Below are 19,204 nucleotides of genomic sequence, written 5' to 3'. Positions count from 1 at the left end.
GAAATAAACAAGTGTAACAAAATCTTGCTAACTGCTGAATATGAGTGATTGGTATGGGGAGTTCATTTTATTATTCTGTCTGTGTCCATTTGAAGTTCTCCTAAGTAAAAAATTTAATAGACAAAAATAAAAATAAATTCAGCAATTTAAGTCTTTAAGAAAAAACTCCAACACTAGACAAATTCAATTCATTCTCTATAAGAGTTTAGTAGTGAATTAGTATTCTTTCCCCCCCAAAAAGAACAACTTTCTCTTAAAGCAAAGCTGTGCAAGTTCAGGCAAGTATCGCATCTAAGGCATGGGTACAAAATCTGTCCTATTTTTTAAACCTCATTTTGATGGTTCTTTGCATTCTGCATTGTCTTCATGCTGAAAGCCATCACGACAAGCGGTGGTGGACTGACATCCTTAATTACATTCACCAGGTCTGGTTTCAAAGCCATTGCCTCAACTTTACACCAACTGACTGGCTGATTCAAGAGCTCTGAAAGAGAATAGATACAACAGATCAATAGCTATTTACTGAAAAAGAAAAACTACTATAATTAAGACATCTGTCATTAACTGGCATATTCTTCAACCCTGCCTTCTAATAAGAATGACATATTGTAACATCTAACTAAAAATAAGCCACATTATTGGGTTGTATGCAAATCCTCACGTGTGTGTACATATGTTCATTTTCCTGGGAAAGAGGTCTATAGCTTTCATCAGATTCTCCAAAGAATCCAGGACCCAAAATACGTTTTTAAAAAACTGAAACACTGCCTTGGAGGAATCATGAAACATTTTTAAGACAAAGCAGACTATCATAGAAGCAATTACTGAAAAACATCAGGTAACAGGAAAAACATGCACTATCCATATTGAATAGTGATTCTCCTCTCCTTCAAAGGTCAGCAGTTCACTATGCACAACAGCTGGGCCACATCAGCCAGGTCAGAAGTACATACAAATAACAGCATAATGAGGGATGCACCCCAAACTAAGGCCTCCCTCAGACTAAACCGCCAGGCATTACCGAGATAAGGTGATTCCAAATGTACTCCCTATACTCACTCAACGAAAACTGAAGAAACAAACAGAAAAGGAAGTAGACACATTAAAATAAATAGATCAATTTCCTAACTTCCCTTTTAAAAACCACATCTATCAGCAATCTATTCAGCATTCTGAGCATATATTTTTCCTTACGTGGACTTTTTACTTCAAGCCAACAAGGTCCTTTGATCTTTCTGTTCATCAAGAACAGTTCCAAGCTAGATGTGTTGGTCCCAAATACATGAGAAAAAGTTTCTCCTTTCAAATCTTGAGGAAGCTGTGGCATTTCAGCCTGAAAAAGGAAAAAAAAAAAGAATCTTTTTGTTTAAAACTATTACTTTGCATTTTCCAAAGTCTATATTTGAAATAAACAAAAGCCTCTCTATGAAGCACAGAAGAAAACCCCTTTGATATATATGAAATGTAATTTGCCACAAATGAAATCCAAAACAATTCACAGTAGGAAACAAAACCAATTCACAATGACAAAATAATGCATCTTGATGACACCCATTAGAAGAAAAATAGGCCAAGAAGCTCCCCCAAAAGAGAATTTCTGTCCAGAGCTGTACATGCTTTACTGATAAAGAATAGCCAAGTAAGTACCACTCCATTAGAAGAATGAAAGCAACAGAGTGGAACTCATTGAAAATACTTTTCATCACCACTGTCAGAAATAGTTCTTAAAAGTTTTTCTTTTCCAATGTTGTGGGAACAAAACACTAGAACAGAGGTAAAAAGAGGTTAAGGTCCAGTTAATTAACATCCCATAGCAATGACCTTGCCTGTCACAGGAGCAAGAGCAGCACTATAGCAATGCTACTGACACTCCTCTCTCACCTTTCCACTGCTCATAAGGGACACTTCAACAAACTAATGATGTCCAACTCCATCATGTGGCATTCATTCCACTTGACAAACAGTCGTGCTGTTTCAACTTATTTATTTAAAGATGCATACTCAAAAGCAGAGAAAGGCAGTGTAACCTGTAGTCTATATACTTAAATTAATTTTATCCATTTCAATTATTCATTACTATAAATCCACCTCAATGAACTGTGGGCTTGAGAAGCCCTGCCAATACTCGTAACTGAAAGTCAGTTGAAAGTTCAAAAACAGAAAAATGTCATTCTCAAGCAAAACCCAGTAATTTTCTTTGTTTGACTTACCGAGTATTTAACTTCCAAGTACTCAGATTTTTCTGGAACATCAGGTATCTCAAAAGCATAGTTCTTTTCCACTGGCTGGGTAAGTAGATATTTTAAAAAATCCTTAAGACAAAAACTTCACAAACTAACCAGTATTACAATACATGCTCTTGTATTTAATCATCAAGAATCCTTATGGAACACAAAGGTAAATGAAGCCAAAAAGGTACCCTTTCCTCTTTCAATTGGAACTAAAACAACCAGTGTCAAAATGCTAAAAGGACTCATCTTGGACACTACAGAACTCAGAAATATTTGCATGCAAGAGGGGCAATAAAAATTTAAAATTTTTTACAATGTTAATGCATTAAATGATTTGCTACTATTTGATATTAAGCAACTCCATCTTGCTAGATTAATAATTAGCATTATAATTATAGCTTACATTTACTGAGTGTTGGCTATCTGGCAAGGACTGCTCTCATCATCTAATATGAATTAATGGATTTAACCCTTCCGGCAACTCTTGAAACAGGGCCCTATTTCTCAGATGAAGAAACAGGCATAAAGAAGTCATTCGGCTGGGCGCGGTGGCTCACGCCTGTTATCCCAGCACTTTGGGAGGCCGAGGCGGGCGGATCACTTGAGGTCTGGAGTTCAAGACCAGCCTGGCCAACATGGTGAAACTCCAGCTCTACTGAAAATACAAAAAAAATTAGCTGGGCATTGTGGTGTGTGCCTGTAATCCCAGCTACTGAGGAGGCTGAGGCAGGAGAATTGCTTAAACCCAGGAGGTGGAGGTTGCAGTGAGCCAAGATCGCACCACTGCACTCCAACCTGGGCAACAGAGCAAGACTCCATCTCAAAAAAAAAAAAAAAAAAAAGTAGTCATTCAGCACTTGTCCAAGTTACATGCTAGTAAGTAATAGGGCTAGGACTTAAAGCACAAGCAGTCCGGCCTCAGCACCTAAGCTCTTCACCAGTATATCACAATTGCTTCTAGAATTATAAAGACTTGACCCATCAGCGGCAATTCAAAACTCAAATAGTTAATACTGTTAGCCTTATCTTCAGTAACTCAATCCTTCCTGCGATCATTATTAATAGCCAGTATTTTGAGCAGGCTATAGCCCCCACGATTATGGCCAAAGGCATCAATATCTCACTAAAATCAAGACAATTTATCATAACTAGCACATGAACCAGAGATTTTCATTCTATCAGACTGTATCATAGTCCCTGATTTTTAAAAATAAAACCTTACTTAACTTTCTAACCAAAACATCTTGGCAACAACTAATATAAACGAGATCAGAGCAGTTTCTTCTGCACTTGGGAATGAGAGCACAAGACATGTTGCAAGCACCAGAGGCAATTAATTTGCTATGGATTGTCTTTCTATTCAAATTAATAAACATTATTTTATAAGCAGTTTAAAGAGAAAGAAAAAATATTTTTGCAAATCTAATATACTGTTTTTACATTCATACCTATGAAATTTCCATTCAATAAATTATAGCTGCACAGAAGGTATTTTACACAAAGAAAATATGCAATAACTATTTGCTAAATCAGAAAATAAACAACAAACAGAGCTGGAAAAAAATCATCGCCAAATACAAACCTTAGACTTGAACTTCATAATTTTATATTTTGTTGCTATTTTCTCATCAAATTCCTCATAAACATCCTTCATTGAAATTGGAGTTCCTGTTTCTTTCCCCGTATTTAGATCAATTTTCTGTTATCCCAGAGAAGGGGACAGAGGGGAAAAAAAAAGTATCTGTACATAAATGATCTTCTCAACCACCAAAAATCCAAGTCTGTATCAATTTTCATCCTCACCCATTTAAACATTTAATAGCAGTCTTACAGATAAGTTCAAAGATACAAACAGACCCAAAAAATGTACTAAACCAAATGCCCAATTCCTCCCAATGGCATCATAAAAAACAAATCAGCGATAAAGATGATCAAGTCTACAAAATGGAAGAATAAATGTTGTAAATCCTGACCAAGAGACTACACAGTTCAACTGACATAGGGAGGGGCTGAGAGGGAAATGGGGATGTTAAGTCCCAATAAAAAAGGAGAAGCAGACTGAGCACAGTGGCTCATGCCTGTAATCCCAGCACTTTGAGAGGCCAAGGCGGGCAGATCACAAGGTCAGGAGTTTGAGACCAGCCTGACCAACATGGTGAAACCCTGTATCTACTAAAAATACAAAAATTAGCTCAGTGTGGTGGCGGGCGCCTGTAATCCCAGCTACTCGGGAGGCTGAGGCAGGAAAACTATTTGAACCCAGAAGGCGGAGGTTGCAGTGAGCCGAGATTGTGCCATTGCACTCCAGCCTGGGCAACAGGGCTAGGCTCCGTCTCAATAAAGAAAAAAAAAGAAGCAAATAGAATTGAACTTGTTAATAAATGGCAATGGAGGGAATATCACTGCTGCCTATGCAGCAAAACCATGAAAACTGGGACAAATGCCATGTCACATTTTAGAGACTTATAGTTCCAACCCTGATTATTATGGAAATGAGGAGTGAGAGAAAGAAAGCATTATATACTAAAACTCAGAAACTTTTATACTCTAACTAGTTGAAAAACTGAGTTCTACTTTATTTTTTCTACTTTTCCCAACCTCTAATAGAATTGCTGACAATCAGTGGTCACCAGGCAAGCAGCAAGAAAGAAGCATCAGGATTGTAGAGAATTTGTAGCCCTATTGAAAGAGAGAGAGCTGGCTGCAAAACACAGAATGTGTGGCAGATACAACGACTGAGAACTAAAAGCTAATCACTAATGTTTACCATTTCACGGGGAAGGAAGTAAAGCGTTCGCTCGATATTTTTCACCATGACACAACAGCTCACATGGGTCTCGGCTGATTCAATCCAAACTTTCCCAAACAGAAATACCACACCTGAAAGAATAAGTGAAAATCACGAGAAAAGAAACATTTCAATTTCACCTAATTAAAGGAACAATATAGAGGCTCACTGAATGTGTCCACACATTTATACCTTCATGATAACTCATTTTGACAGCAAATATATCCATTTCCCACTCCCCAAGACCAGTTCTTTACTCAGTACTGATGCCATACTACACTAACACAATGATACAGTGTATGACCACTGGGAGGACAGGGGACAGAATGATTCTCTAACTTGCATAAACACTTTCCCCACAACCAGGATTATACAGATTAAGAGAAACAAAACAGGCCGAGCACAGTGGCTCATGCCCGTGATCCCAGCACTTCGGAAGGCCAAGGTGGGCAGATCGCTTGAGCTCAGGAGTTTGAGACCAGCCTGGTCAACACAGCAAAACCCTGTCTCAAGAAAAAAGAAAGAGAAACAAACACAAGGAAAGTATTTTCCAACAAATCTCATAATTAAGCCTCTTGTGAGATTACAGATCTGAGAATATAATTCTAATTTTTTAGCGCTTGTATTTACCTATAAAAACCAATATTCATGTATCAGGATAACTAGTGCATCAGTGTTTTTCTATATGTAAAACTGTGTTTACAAAAAACATAATTTACTTCTTATTTCTTATTCCATATAATAATAAATATCTCACAATAGGGACTACTATTATCTTCTATTTCACCTTTTCTACCTCACAGCTACTTAGGACATCTAACTAGGTAGTGTTTATAATGTTCCTTTCTATTCTATTTCAGTAATTTAAGTAATGAATACCATAAAGTAAAACCACATCTTTTTAGACATCAAATCATTGTTTATGAAAATTGGCCACGAAGAACAGACTGCAAACATTTGTTAGTCAACCCAGGAGATGGTCACTGTGCAAAATCCTGGGCTCCATGAATAATTAGACAGCAGTAATCAACAAAGCCACTCAACACAGCCACTTATCTGAGACACTAAGAAAATTCTGGTACATGCAAAGGCTACTGTTCACAAGGTCAATTACCCCAGTTTCAAAGACTACTCATCAGTGACTCCTTTTTTCACACATCCTGGTAGAAATAAGATGATCTAAGAATTTTCATTTCTGCAGATGATTAAAATTCTTACAAGAGTTGTGAGACTTTCAGCTTGAGGGGGTAACAGGGAGGGTGGATGGGGAGGGAGAGGGAAGGAAGGACTACGGGAAGATTAAGAAAGAAAAAAAAATCACAGTAACTCAGAAAATTAAAAGTCATCCTCACAACAGTTAAAGATGGAAAAACAAAATGCTATGCAAAGAAAAATAAAGACCCTAATATTGGATTCAAAGATTCAAATAAGCTCATTTTACTGTCAAACTAATATTACACTTCATGCAACACATTTGACACTGTTTATGCCTCATCTGACACAAAAAAGATCATGGTAAACAAAGATTACATTCCCCCCAAAGTTACTAGCTGAAACCAGGTGCAGTCAGGATTATTCAACCTTGAAAAAGTCATAATGAAGACAGGATATCTTCCCATATGCAAAGAGTAAGATTCTTTTCATAATTATGGAGCATTCAGCAACAACTGACTTACTTAGAATCTGTTAGAAAGTGAGAAACAATAACAGGGTCTTTTGGAGTACTTCATTTTTATTAGCAGCATTGATTTCACCAAAGCTCAGTGATCATTACCTGCTATCACAATGAAAGTGTTCAACACTCTGAGATTAAAGGAGTTTTTTTAAGCTATCTTATTTAACCCGTTGGCATCAATAACAGAGAAAGATGTGCCATAGGACAGAACACAACTTGAGAAGTACCACGGAACCAGAACAGCAGAGTGGACTGAGGGTGAGAAGCCCAAGCTTCTACCACTAAAGAGCTATTATATCTTTCAGAGCCTCAGTTTCTTAAGTGCATAACTAGACTAGATGATCTCTGAGGCCTTCTCCAGCACCAGAAATTTCATTCTGCCTTAGCATTTGGATGACAGATCAATAACAAATTAGAATCTCTTTCAATTGCAAAATATTTTCCAATATTGGTTAAAAAAGCCTATCCATGACTATGGTCAGTACCAGGAATTCAACACCATCATATATCATAAACTGGTTGCTTTGCAAATATAACTGTGCTTCAATGCTTCAATCTTCCAACACTTGTCACTACAGACCAGCACTAGTTGAAATAAATTTCTGTGATGATGGAATTGTTGTTTCTGAGCCATCCAATACGGTAGCTACTAGCCACAGTTGCTATTGAACACCTGAAATGTGGCTAGTGACCGAGAAAATAAATTTTAATTTGTATTGCATTTTAATTAATTTAAATGTAAAGAGCTACAGGTGGCTGGTGGCTACCACAGTGGACAATGCAGCTCTAGATCCTTACCCTGCAAAACAATGCTCTGTTTACTAAGAGTATTAACCAGTAAACGAAATGTAGAAATAACCAACTCATTTTCAAATAAGAAAGAAAGAAGGTTGTTGCTTCTTAAGGTTCTAATCCTTGGCAACTGACGCTGGCAATATGAAGCTTTATGGATGTATTTACTTTGTGGGGTTGTGGGGGAGTGGGGAACCATTTGCTTTTGTGTTACGCATTCTCATACCCCACAAAGCTACAAGGCATTAAGATGCAAACTCAGGAATAGCAGCAAATGCAACACTAGTCTCTGAAATTTTTCACCTGCATCTACAGGACTGTCAGTCACTATGCAGTTTATTTCAACAACTATTTATTAAACACCTACTATGTGCAAGGCATTGCTGCTGGATGCTGGAAATAAAAGATCCCAGCCCTCCAGGAGCTTACAGGCTTTGTGGCAAAGAAAAACACAGACTCAGTTCATTTCAAAATAATAGGACAAACGCTACAGTGGGAAAGGCTATGATGTAGTCACAAAGAGAAAGGGCTCCTAGACCCATCTGGAGGTTTAGGTACACTCCCAGGAGATAACATCTGGGCTGAATTTTAAAGAATGAGTCAGATGAGCACATTACAATCAGACAAAAAACAATGAGTAAAGGAACACAGGTATAAAGAGCAGCAAAGTACATACAGAGAATTATTTCTAGGGAACAAAATTCATAGACAGCAGGCATCAGAAGCCTTGCTGAGGAGTTTGGACTTTATGTTGTAAGGCAGTAGCCACTGAGGATTTTTTTTTTTTTAATGAGGACTGACATGGTCAGAATCGCCCTTCTGATCAGTCCCTCTAGCAGTGATGTGGAAGACGATAGCTAAGAGATCAATTAGGAGGCTGGTGCAATTGTTTCAGTGGGCAAGAAGGGATCAGGGTGGTAGATATGAGGAAAAAGAGAAGGTAAGTTGTCCACTTTCGGCAGAGAAAACTAACCAGACTTGGAAAGGAAAGTGAGGAAAAGGAGGGAATCAAGGATGGCTCCCAGGTTTCTGGTTTTGATGGGACCATTAACCAAGATAGGGAATGAAATGCAGCATTGAGCAGATGCAGCAAAGCACAGGGAGTAATACTGGGATAGCCAGGCCAGTGTGCTGCCCAGCTCCAGGGAGCACCAGTCACACTACTGTGCTCCAGGAAAGTCACGTGAAAATGGTATTCCCTGAGGTTGTACAATGGGGCAGCCCTGGGTTTCAGCAATGGATGGGAAATCATCTGCTCAGCCTCATGTAATCATACTTGCCAGACTCCAGCAGAGTAACAAAATAGTCAAAGAGGTGAGGGGGTATAATCAAATCATTTTGTCTTAGCTAAAGTAAATTAAGATATCAGTTCTAAAATTGATTATATCTTTTCCTAAGAAACTAACACATGGCAGTGTGCTACTCAAGTGGCTTAAGAGTTTATATATATTTGATAAGCTGAAGCATATTAATGCTTCTGACCGCCCCCACCCCTGCCAGAGATCATTAACATTTTTCCAGTTAAAGTCAATGCCTGATTATCTTTAAGGTAAATGTGGCCTTCAATTTACTCACACGCTTGCTTTGCTGACATTTAGGTACTCCCTCTCTTTTCACTAGATACAGCCTCCAGGAAACTGCTTTGAAAAATACACTATTTGCATGTACCACAGATCCAAAAAGGATCTAAATAAAGACAACTCTGTTTAAGAGTGCATACTGTATTTAACATTAATCTGACAGATCTTGCAATGCAGTCCCACAATGAAGACGGGCTCAAAGAGGCACAAAAGAATACTGAACAGCCTCCGGGCTTTTTGTGAGTCAAGAATTCACAGTATTAGCTCATTAAGATGACCTAGAAATCATCCTTGATTCCTCCTTTCTGTCACCTCCCCCATCCAATCCATTAACAAGTTTGTGTCAAAAGACATGTCAAATGCCTTTACTTCTCTCCTCTCCAGCACCAGGGTCCAAGTAACTAGCAGCCCTGCCCTGGATTGACTGATCTCCAGGGCTTCCACACTTCCCCATTACCCCACGCCAGTCCATCCCTCCACATGTGTGTGTGCACACGCACACATGCACCACAGTGCTTATTCTCTACACAAACCACTGTTCCTGTTAAAATGTAAACCCAATTATGTGACCACCACCCCCTGTACTTAAAACCCTCCAATGCCACCCCATTGCTCTTAGAAGATTCAAACTCCTTAACGAGGCTTTCAAAGTCCTACATTATCTGGCCTTTGTCTTTATCTCCAGCTTCATTTTATACCAATCTTGTCACTTGATTACTATGCTACAACCACACAGGCCTCCTCCTTCCTCTCTCTAGGCCTTTGCTAGTACTTGGCTCGTTAAGCTGAAATGCCCTTTCATCAGCTCTGCAAATACCTCAAATCTCAGCCCAGTGGTCATTTCCTCAGACAGGCCTCCCCTGGCCACCGCCCAACTAATTTTCTTTACATCATTTATCAATTTATCTCATTTACTGCTAATGTGCCCCCACCCACTGCCACCCTCCTAGAACATAAGCTCCATTATAGTGCATGAATTTGTCCAGCTTATTCATCCCATCTCAGTGCCTAGCACACAATAGGCATTCAAATTTGCTGAAGAAACAGACAAATTAATGACTGATTCCCTTTAAATTAAAGTGTATTCCTGTAACTTCAGACACATCAATAGTGAACTACAAACACACATTCCAAAACCATATGTAACTGATTTTTGGAATAAGCATCTTTAAGGATTATTCGCACCATAGCTCCTCTCCATCAGGGTGGCGCATTCACTTTACAATGAATGAGTGTCGCTCTCTTACAGTACATGTTAAGTGAGGGCAGGGCCTGACCTGAGCTAATTACAGTCACTCAAGTATTTAAGGATAAAGAAAAAAAAACAGAAATAAACTGATTAAATAAAAAGACAAAACACACAAAAAGAAACAAAAAATAAAATATTTAAGGGAAAAGTCCTACTCTGAGTTAAAGGCATATAGTTACCTTATATATGATTACCTGGTTGGTTGTACTGATCCTCATAAGCATCCAACCAATAAAAGTGGAATACTTGTTCCTCATCTGCCCCTTTTACCAATGGGAGGTGACTGGAATCTACTTGAACTTCTTGCACTGAGAAACTGCTATCACCTTCTTGATCAATGTCCCAACAAGAGACATCCGGGAGAAAACTTCCTCTGCAGAAATCACATTTTCAAAAACCTTTCAAAATCCAACAGAAAAATTGTTGTCCTATTTGCCAGAAAAGTCATAAAATGCTCTTACAAGTAGGACATGGTCCCTTTCCCAGAATCCGCCTCTTGTTTCACTTCCTCTGCTGGCTCACTCTCTTGGTCCCAAGCCTTGGCAGCCATAGGCTCCAGGTCCACCTCTTCAGCTTCCATGGGCTCATCAAAGTCACCATCTTCAAACTCCATTGCCCCTGACTCTTGCTCTTCTTCTGTACTCTCGACCTGTACATCATCGCCTGTAGGCATCATCACACATTCTTGTCATGTGTTAGTGCCATGACACAAAGGCACACAAAGGCGCATAAAGGCTTATCCAACACTAAAATAGCAGCCTGTCCCTTTTCTATACTATGTTTGCATTTCTCTTTAATCTCCAAATTGGGTGTTTTTAACTTTTACTGAAATTTTTATGAATTCAAATCTTCACATTTAAACTTGCCATCACAACACCTTCAAAATCTCCTCTACCTCCTCCATCATAGGGCCTCCATTTTTGACAGAAACCACTCAACACTCTTGCAATTCTGCCTGACATCACACTTACCAGCAAATTCAGCACGTTTAAGAGGAACAGGAGTTAATGGAGGTTCCTTTCTGGAGACAGGGGAAGCAATTTTTCCTGAAGGAACTGCCTGTAAACGTTTTTAAATATTTAGTCAGTTAGACCTACATACTAAAAATATGCAACTGTCCTACCCTGACCAAAGATAATGACAGTTCCCTTTTATAAAAAGATTTTATGTATTATTAATGTAACAGCTTCAATTATTTTACTGTTACCTAGATTTACAAAAAAATACTTGCTTCTGGGAGGAAAATTATTGCATTTACCAGTTGTAATACCTATAATAAACACACACTAGTTACTGCAAATTTACTATGAAAAAGGCAGGCACATGCTATTTTTGAAATACATGAAACTATAAATTGAATGGGAGTCCTAATTTAAAACAAAAATCAAAAACAAATGTAAAGGTATTTCCCTCATATAGAAAAGCAACAAAATAAGTTTAAAGCAATACTATAAATCAAGATTGAAGGTATCTCTACACACTTTACCGTGGCGGTGTGCATAGAGAAAGGATTCGGTGAAGCTCCAATGGATCTTTTCTTCTTCAGTATCATTACAGGTGGTGGAGTTATTTGAGGTGTCTAAAAGGAAAGGTAAGACATATTCACTGCCATGCTTGGTTTACCACAGACAGAAAAAGTATACTTCTTCACTCATTGAAGCCCAATAAGCAAAGCTTTCTTTTCTTTCCCTTTCCCCCTCCCCCCTCCCATCGATGTCATGTACTGTGGTTACTATAGCAACAATACTATAGAAATCACAAGAAAACTAAAATAGATATTAAATCTACCCCCTCCCAAATTTTTTCTTCTTAAAATTTAACATACTTTCACTTACCTTTGAGAATATTACATTTAAAAATTGTCAAGATAAAACTACATGGTGTTGTTGTTAAGTCATTTTAATCAATGGTCACTTTAAAAGAAGTACACTTCTAAATGAGAGCGTAGTCTTTATGGGAAATGGCCAAATCTCAAATTCACAATGCAGCTAATCCTGTTTGAGTTCTATCAGGGATAGTTCACTCACTCTTCCTTCATTCCCACTCAGAATTCAAGACAAGGCTCTTATACCTGATTGCGCAGATTGACAGGCTTCAATCTATTTAGGGAACATACAACACAGCAACTGAACACAAGCAGTGAGCACTCACAGAACTGACTCCTGGATATATTCTTACTACTTCAAACACACACCCACACATCCCTATCTACATAATCACACAGCTCTAACAGCTGGAAATACTCACCTAAAATGGTGGGATAAAACCAATCTGAAGGGGGTTTCTTTGTTTTTTGGTGGGGGGTTTTTTGTTGGCGTCCTTACATTTTAAAAAATTCTGTCAACAGGCCGGGCACAGTGGCTCACGCCTGTAATCCCAGCACTTTGGGAGGCCAAGACAGGCGGATCACGAGTTCGTGACCAGCCTGGCCAACATAGTGAAACCTAGTCTCTAGTAAAAATACAAAATATTAGCCGGGCATGGTGGCAGGTGCCTGTAATCCTAGCTACCCGGGAGGCTGAGGCAGGAATCAGGGAAGAGGAACCTGGGAATCAGAGGTTGCAAGGAGCCAAGATCACACCACTGCACACCAGCCTGGGCAACAGTGCAAGCTACTGTTTCAAAAAAAAAAAGAAAAAAAATTCTGGCAATAGTCTGTTTTGTATAATTACTAGAGTGTTTCTTCAGTCTATGTCCTCTGCATATTTTACAACTCCTGGAGATTCATTTACCTCAGTGTTAAGATCCTGTAGAATGTCACCTAGCAGATCATCCTTGGACAAGTCTACAGCTTTCTGGAAATGATAAAGAAAGGTAACATGAGAAAGCCTTGCACTTAAAATGTCTCACCCAAACTACACACATGTATATGAAAGGAAGGACCTAGCCAGTTAGTCCTTGCCTCTTCATTCCTCACTCTTGAGTGCTCATCTACATTCACAGATTTTAACAACCACCTGTGTATATAGCATTCCTACATCTATAGCTCCCATCCTCTTTCGCCCTTATTCCATGATCTTCCTGCTACTCACTAAAATTAAACACACTCTCAATTCAGCTTTTCTGTTCAATTCTCTTTTCCATTTCGCAAGTTCCAACCACTGAGGTGCCTTAATTCACTTAGAAATCTACATCCAATTTAGTGAGTGAAATTGGAAAAATGTTACTCAAATATATACAGAGCACCTGTTATCTGTATAATCAAATATTAAATTCACCTCACAAAGGAAAATACAAAAAATAAGGAAACCATGAAACTCACATCTGCAGTTTTCTTTCCAGCACAAGCAATGAACATTGACTTAATGTTGTTCGGTTTTGTCACTGCGAGCTTCTTTACATTCCTCTTGTCTTTGTTGCGTGCTTTACCATCTTTTCCTATTGGAATATGAATTATTTAGAAACATGCATCAGCAAAAATCAAAATGGAAAACTAAAAGCCTAGTCACTTGATCTCTATTGGGAAGAAAAATGTTAAGAATTAAAAATACATCACGCCTGTATTCCCAGCACTTTGGGAGGCCAAGGCGGGAGGATCACGAGATCAGGAGATCGAGACCATCCTGGCTAACGCAGTGAAACCCTGTCCCTACTAAAATACAGAAAATTAGCCGGGCATGGTGGTGGGCGCCTGCAGTCCCAGCTACTCCAGAGGCTGAGGCAGGAGAATGGTGTGAACCCAGAAGGTGGAGCTTGCAGTGAGCCAAGATCACGCCACTGCACTCCAGCCTGGGCGACAGAGCGAGACTCCATCTCAAAAAACAAAACAAAACAAAACTATGAGATTCTATACAAGGTATGTAGGAAAAAATATTTTAAATGAGTTTAATTCAAGAAAACATGGGCCAAATGTTTCTATAGAAACTAATGAAATACCAGTTAAATATCAGCATAAGTGTGACTGCTTAACTGCTATTGTTAATGTGAATAAAAAGCTTTTTAAAAAAGTGAGAATTTGGGTTTGTTTTCCCCACAGAAATAAAAAGATAAAGCTAATCTTGAACCAAGAAATTAGCCTAGTAGCCTTCATGAGATCATCTCTTTAGCTGTATACTGAATCTGATAGGAAAATTTAACTGTGAAGAAATGGGATTACCAATTATGATATGGTGGCATCCTAACTTCCATTTTATGAGAAACAGCAACCAGATACACAGTATGTCATATCAACACTAAACAGCACAGAGACATCTGCTCATTAAAGAACAACTTTTGCCGGCCGGGTGCGGTGGCTCACGCCTGTAATCCCAACACTTTAAAAGACCGAGGCGGGCGGATCATGAGATCAGGAAATCGATACCATCCTTGCCAACATGGTGAAACCCCATCTCTACTAAAATACAAAAAATTAGCCAGGCGTGGTTGCCACATGCCTGTAATCCCAGCTACTCGAGAGGCTGAGGCAGGGAAATCGCTTGAACCCCAGAGGCGAGATTGCAGTGAGCTGGGATCGCGCCACTGCACTCCAGCCTGGCAACAGAGCAAGACTCTGTCTCAAAAAAAAAAAACGAACAAAACTTTTGCCATATGTTTTCTCTTACGGCCATGTGTAAATCACCTACAAACTTTTCTAATATCGTCAATTTTACTCTCGCTTTCTGATTCATCCCAGAATAGTCTTGATCTCAAAAAAAAGCCAACAATGAATAATTGAAAGAATGTGGTAGGCCAGGCGCGGTGGCTCACGCCTGTAATCCCAGCACTTTGGGTGGCCGAGGCAGGCAGATCACGAGGTCAGGAGTTCGAGACCAGCCTGACCAACATGCTGAAACCCTGTCTCTACTAAAAATACAAAAATTAGCCAGGCATGGTGGCACATGCCTGTAATCCCAGCTACTCAGGAGGCTGGGGCAGGAGAATCGCTTGAACCCGGGAGGCAGAGGTTGCAGTGAGCCGAGATCATGCCATTGCACTCCAGCGCTCCAGCCTGGGCAACAGAGCAAGACTCTGTCTCAAAATAAAAAAATAAAAAAAATAAGAATGTGGTAGTGGCATACAAATAGACCAAATGAAACAGAACATAAAGTCCAGAATAAGACCCAATTACTTATGGAAATTTAATATATAATGAAGGTGGCATCCCATATCACTAAGGAAAAGATGGACTTTATTAAGTAGTGTTGGCTAGCCATTTGTAAAGAAGTAAACCAGTATAAACACCAAATGGATCACAAATCAAAATTTTTAAAAATGAAACTTTACAAAAACCTTTTAAAAAGCAATTCCTTTGCAATTTGGGTCCAGTGAAAATCTTTCTATGACTCAGAATCCACTTGCAAGAAAAAAATGATAAATTCAATTACACCAGAATTGGTGTAAAAAGAAAAACCAAGAAAAAAGAAAACCAAGTTAAAAGAAAAATGAAGAAAAAATTTGTGCAATATGTATCACAGATAAAGGACCAATTTCCCTGACAAAGAACTTTTAAAAAACTTAAAAGATAAAAAGCCCAAAAGGAAAGCAGGCAGTAAACACAAACATATATAAATAGTTACGTTTTATGAAAAGATGATCAATTTCATATGTAAAAGAAATGCATATGAGGCTGGGCATGGCGGCTCACGTCTGTAATCCCAACACTTTGGGAGGCCACGAGGCGGGCGGAATACGAGGTCAGGAGTTCGAGACCAGCCTGGCCAACATAGTGAAACCCCATCTCTACTAAAAATACAATAATTAGCCGGGCATGGTGGCACACACCTGTAGTCCCAGCTACTTGGGAGGCCGAGGCAGGAGAATCGCTTGAAACCAGGAGGCGGAAGTTGCAATGACCTGAGACCGCACCACTGCACTCCTGCCTGGGTGACAAAGTGAGACTCAGTCTCAAAAACAAACAAACAAAAAAAAATGCAAATGAAAACCACACCGAAATGCCATTTCTCACATATCAGAGTGGCGAAAATTCAAAAGCTTGAAAACACTGTTAGTAAGGCTGTAGAGAAACAGACATTCATACATTGTTCATGAGAGTGTAAAATGGGACAGCTCCTATAAAGAATAGGCAATAGCTAATAAAATTTTATGTGTAGTGGGCTGGGCGTGGTGGCTCACGCCTGTAATCCCAGCACTTTGGGAGGCCAAGGCGGGTGGATCATCTCAGGACAGGAGCTCGAGACCAGCCTGGCCAACATGGTGAAACCCCGTCTCTACTAAAAATACAAAAATTAGCTGGGTGTGGTGGCAGGCACCTGTAATCCCAGCTACTCAGGAGGCTGAGGCAGAAGAATCACTTGAACTCAGGAGGCAGAGGTTGCAATGAGCCGAGATCGCGCCATTGTACTCCAGCTTAGGCAACAAGAGCAAAACTCCATCTCAAAAAAAAAAATTTTATGCGTAGCTACTCTTTGAGCCAGCAATCCCACTTCTGGGAATTTTCTCTGAGGAAAACGCCATATGCACAGAGTTATTGGATGTGGCATTATAACAGCAAATTACTCAAAATAATCTAAATGTCCTTCCAAGGAAACCATTTGAATAAACATTGTGCAATCCCTATCATGGAATACTATGCAGCTACATAGAAATAAATAATTAAAAACAAGCTCTCTATGTTCTAATATGGGGTAATTTTCAAGACATCTTGCTACAAGAAAAAAGCAAAGTACAAAACCTCTACAACATCATCTTTTGTTTAAGAAAGAAAAGGGGCCAGACACCGTGGCTCATGCCTGTAATCCCAACACTTTCCCAGGGCAAAATGGGCAGACTGCTTGAGCCCAGGAGTTTGAGACCAGCCTGGGCAACATGGCGAAACTCTGTCTCTACTAAAAACACAAAAAATTAGCCGAGCGTGGCAGGATGTGCCTGTAGTCCTGGCTACTCGGGACACTGAGGTGGGAGGATAGCTTGAGCCCAGGAGGCGGAGGTTGCAGTGAGCCCAAATCGCACCACTGCACTCCATCCTGGACGACAGAGCAAGAATCTGTCTCAGAAAAAAGAAAGAAAAGGAAATAAAAATACATATACATGCCAGCGCGGTGGCTCACACCTGTAATCCCAGCACTTTGGGAGACCAAGGTGGGCAGATCACGAGGTCAGGAGTTCGAAACCAGCCTGACCAACATGGCGAAACCTGGTCGCTACTAAAATACAAAAATTAGCTGGGTATGGTGGCATGTGCCTGTAATCCCAGCTACTTGGGAGGCTGAGGCAGGAGAATCACTTGAACTCGGGAGGCAGAGGTTGCAGTGAGCCGAGATGGCACCACTGTACTCCAGCCTGGGTGACAGAGCGAGACTCTGTCTCAAAAAAAAAAAAAAAAAACCACAACATATACACAATTTCACTCCTGGGTTAGTACCCTAAAAAATTGAAAGCAGGCATTCAAACAAAAACTTGTACACAAATGTTCATAGTAGCACTACATACAATAGCCAAAAGGTAGAAACAATCCAAATGTCCATCAACTAATGAATAAACAAAACGTAGTACATCCACACAGTAGAATATTATTCAGCAGTAAAAAGGAATGAAGTACTGATACATGCTACTTGAAAACATGATACTTGAAAATCTTCTGCTAAGTCAAAGCCAAACACAAAAGATAAAATATTGCATGATTCATTTATATGAAATATAAAATGTCCAGAATACACAAATCCATAAAGATAGCAAGCTGATTGATGGTTGTCAGGCTCTGGGGGAAGAGAGATTGGGGAGTGACTGCTAATGGGTATGGGGCTTCCATTTTGGATGATGAAAATGTTCTGGAACAAGATGACGGTGATGGTTGCAAACATTGTGAATATACTAAATGTCACTCGTGGTAAATTTTATGTTATGCATATTTTACCACAGTAAAAAAAAAAAAAAGTATTTTCATGAGCCTAAGATTGTGAAAAGGTTTGTAGGACATTTGTGAAAAATGTGAGACAGGAGATCTGTATCATCTGGAGCACTCTGAAAACAGAATGTAATTAATAGTCAAAATGTTTAGTATATAAAATTCAGGTCTTGATAGTGTATGAACAGAGGAGGTCAACAGAGGTTTGAATTGCAAGGAAGGCTTCATGAGAGGGCTTTAATCTCACCACTGTAGGTTGGCAGGATTTAGACAGAAGGATAAAAATTTGAATACAAGTAAACATTTGAGGTGGAATTCTTCCACAGTTTAGTGTTTCTGTTTTGTTTTATTGCATTTTCCTGCTAATTTTTCTTCACTGGGACTTGGTTGATATTTTTCTCTATGGTTTTGTTTTGTTTATTCCTGTCACCCAGGCTGGAGTGCAGTGGCACGATCTTGGCTCACTGCAACCTCTGCCTCCCGGGTTTAAGAGATCAAGAGATTCTCAGCCTCCCAAGTAGCTGGGTTTACAGATGCCCACCACCACGCCCGACTAATTTTTCTATTTTTAGTAGAGATGGGGTTTCACCATATTGGTCAGGCTGGTCTTGAACTCCTGGCTTCAGGTGATCTGCCCACCTCGGCCTCCCAAAGTGCTGGGATTACAGGCGTGAGCCACCGCACCCGGCCATTTTTCTCTGTTTGAAAACAACATCCCAGGAATTAGAGCCACACCATAAAGAGTTGACTTTTTACTTCTAAGCAAAACTTAGTAACTTCTTATAAGCCTTTAAAGTACATTGCAGAAGTCCATTTTCCTTCCTAGGATCTTGTGACCTTACTGGGCTCCTAGTAATGGACACTAAAACAGTGGGGACTTGTGGGTGAATGGTGGTGGCAAAGCACGAAATAAAAATTTCTAAGACTAGCTCTCTTCCGGATCAAATCATTCTCTTCAGTAACTTATTACTCGGAAGAGATAATATGATGACTATGGAAACACAGAGATGGCTCCTTTATTCAACAAAACTACATATTTACTTTTGAGTCCACTACTGTGATTAGCACTGAGATTACCAGGACATGAGTCCTTTCTTTGAGAAGCT

The 19,204-nt window shown here is 39.5% G+C and overlaps 1 protein-coding gene across 4 annotated transcripts in view; it reads right to left on the bottom strand.

Annotated features, from left to right (window-relative positions):
* The window catches only part of POLA1 (DNA polymerase alpha 1, catalytic subunit), a 297,808-nt gene that overhangs the window by 264,215 nt on the left and 14,389 nt on the right, over nucleotides 1-19,204 (bottom strand). For all 4 annotated transcript variants that reach the window (XM_031005766.2, XM_031005765.2, XM_055376410.1 and 1 more), the window contains exons 5-15: nucleotides 13,578-13,693; nucleotides 13,048-13,110; nucleotides 11,802-11,894; nucleotides 11,287-11,374; nucleotides 10,777-10,978; nucleotides 10,510-10,688; nucleotides 4,999-5,111; nucleotides 3,814-3,930; nucleotides 2,211-2,285; nucleotides 1,195-1,333; nucleotides 330-484 (exon numbers count right to left, since the gene is read on the bottom strand). In XM_031005766.2, coding sequence (XP_030861626.1) covers nucleotides 330-484; nucleotides 1,195-1,333; nucleotides 2,211-2,285; nucleotides 3,814-3,930; nucleotides 4,999-5,111; nucleotides 10,510-10,688; nucleotides 10,777-10,978; nucleotides 11,287-11,374; nucleotides 11,802-11,894; nucleotides 13,048-13,110; nucleotides 13,578-13,693 — 1,340 coding nt within the window. The remainder of the gene's footprint in view (nucleotides 1-329; nucleotides 485-1,194; nucleotides 1,334-2,210; nucleotides 2,286-3,813; nucleotides 3,931-4,998; nucleotides 5,112-10,509; nucleotides 10,689-10,776; nucleotides 10,979-11,286; nucleotides 11,375-11,801; nucleotides 11,895-13,047; nucleotides 13,111-13,577; nucleotides 13,694-19,204) is intronic.

Source organism: Gorilla gorilla, chromosome X (assembly GCF_029281585.2).
Source record: "Gorilla gorilla gorilla isolate KB3781 chromosome X, NHGRI_mGorGor1-v2.1_pri, whole genome shotgun sequence".
In the NCBI taxonomy this organism is placed as follows: domain Eukaryota; kingdom Metazoa; phylum Chordata; class Mammalia; order Primates; family Hominidae; genus Gorilla; species Gorilla gorilla.
The sequence above is the reverse complement of the archived record's forward strand: the minus strand, read 5'-3'. Positions and strand labels throughout refer to the sequence as shown.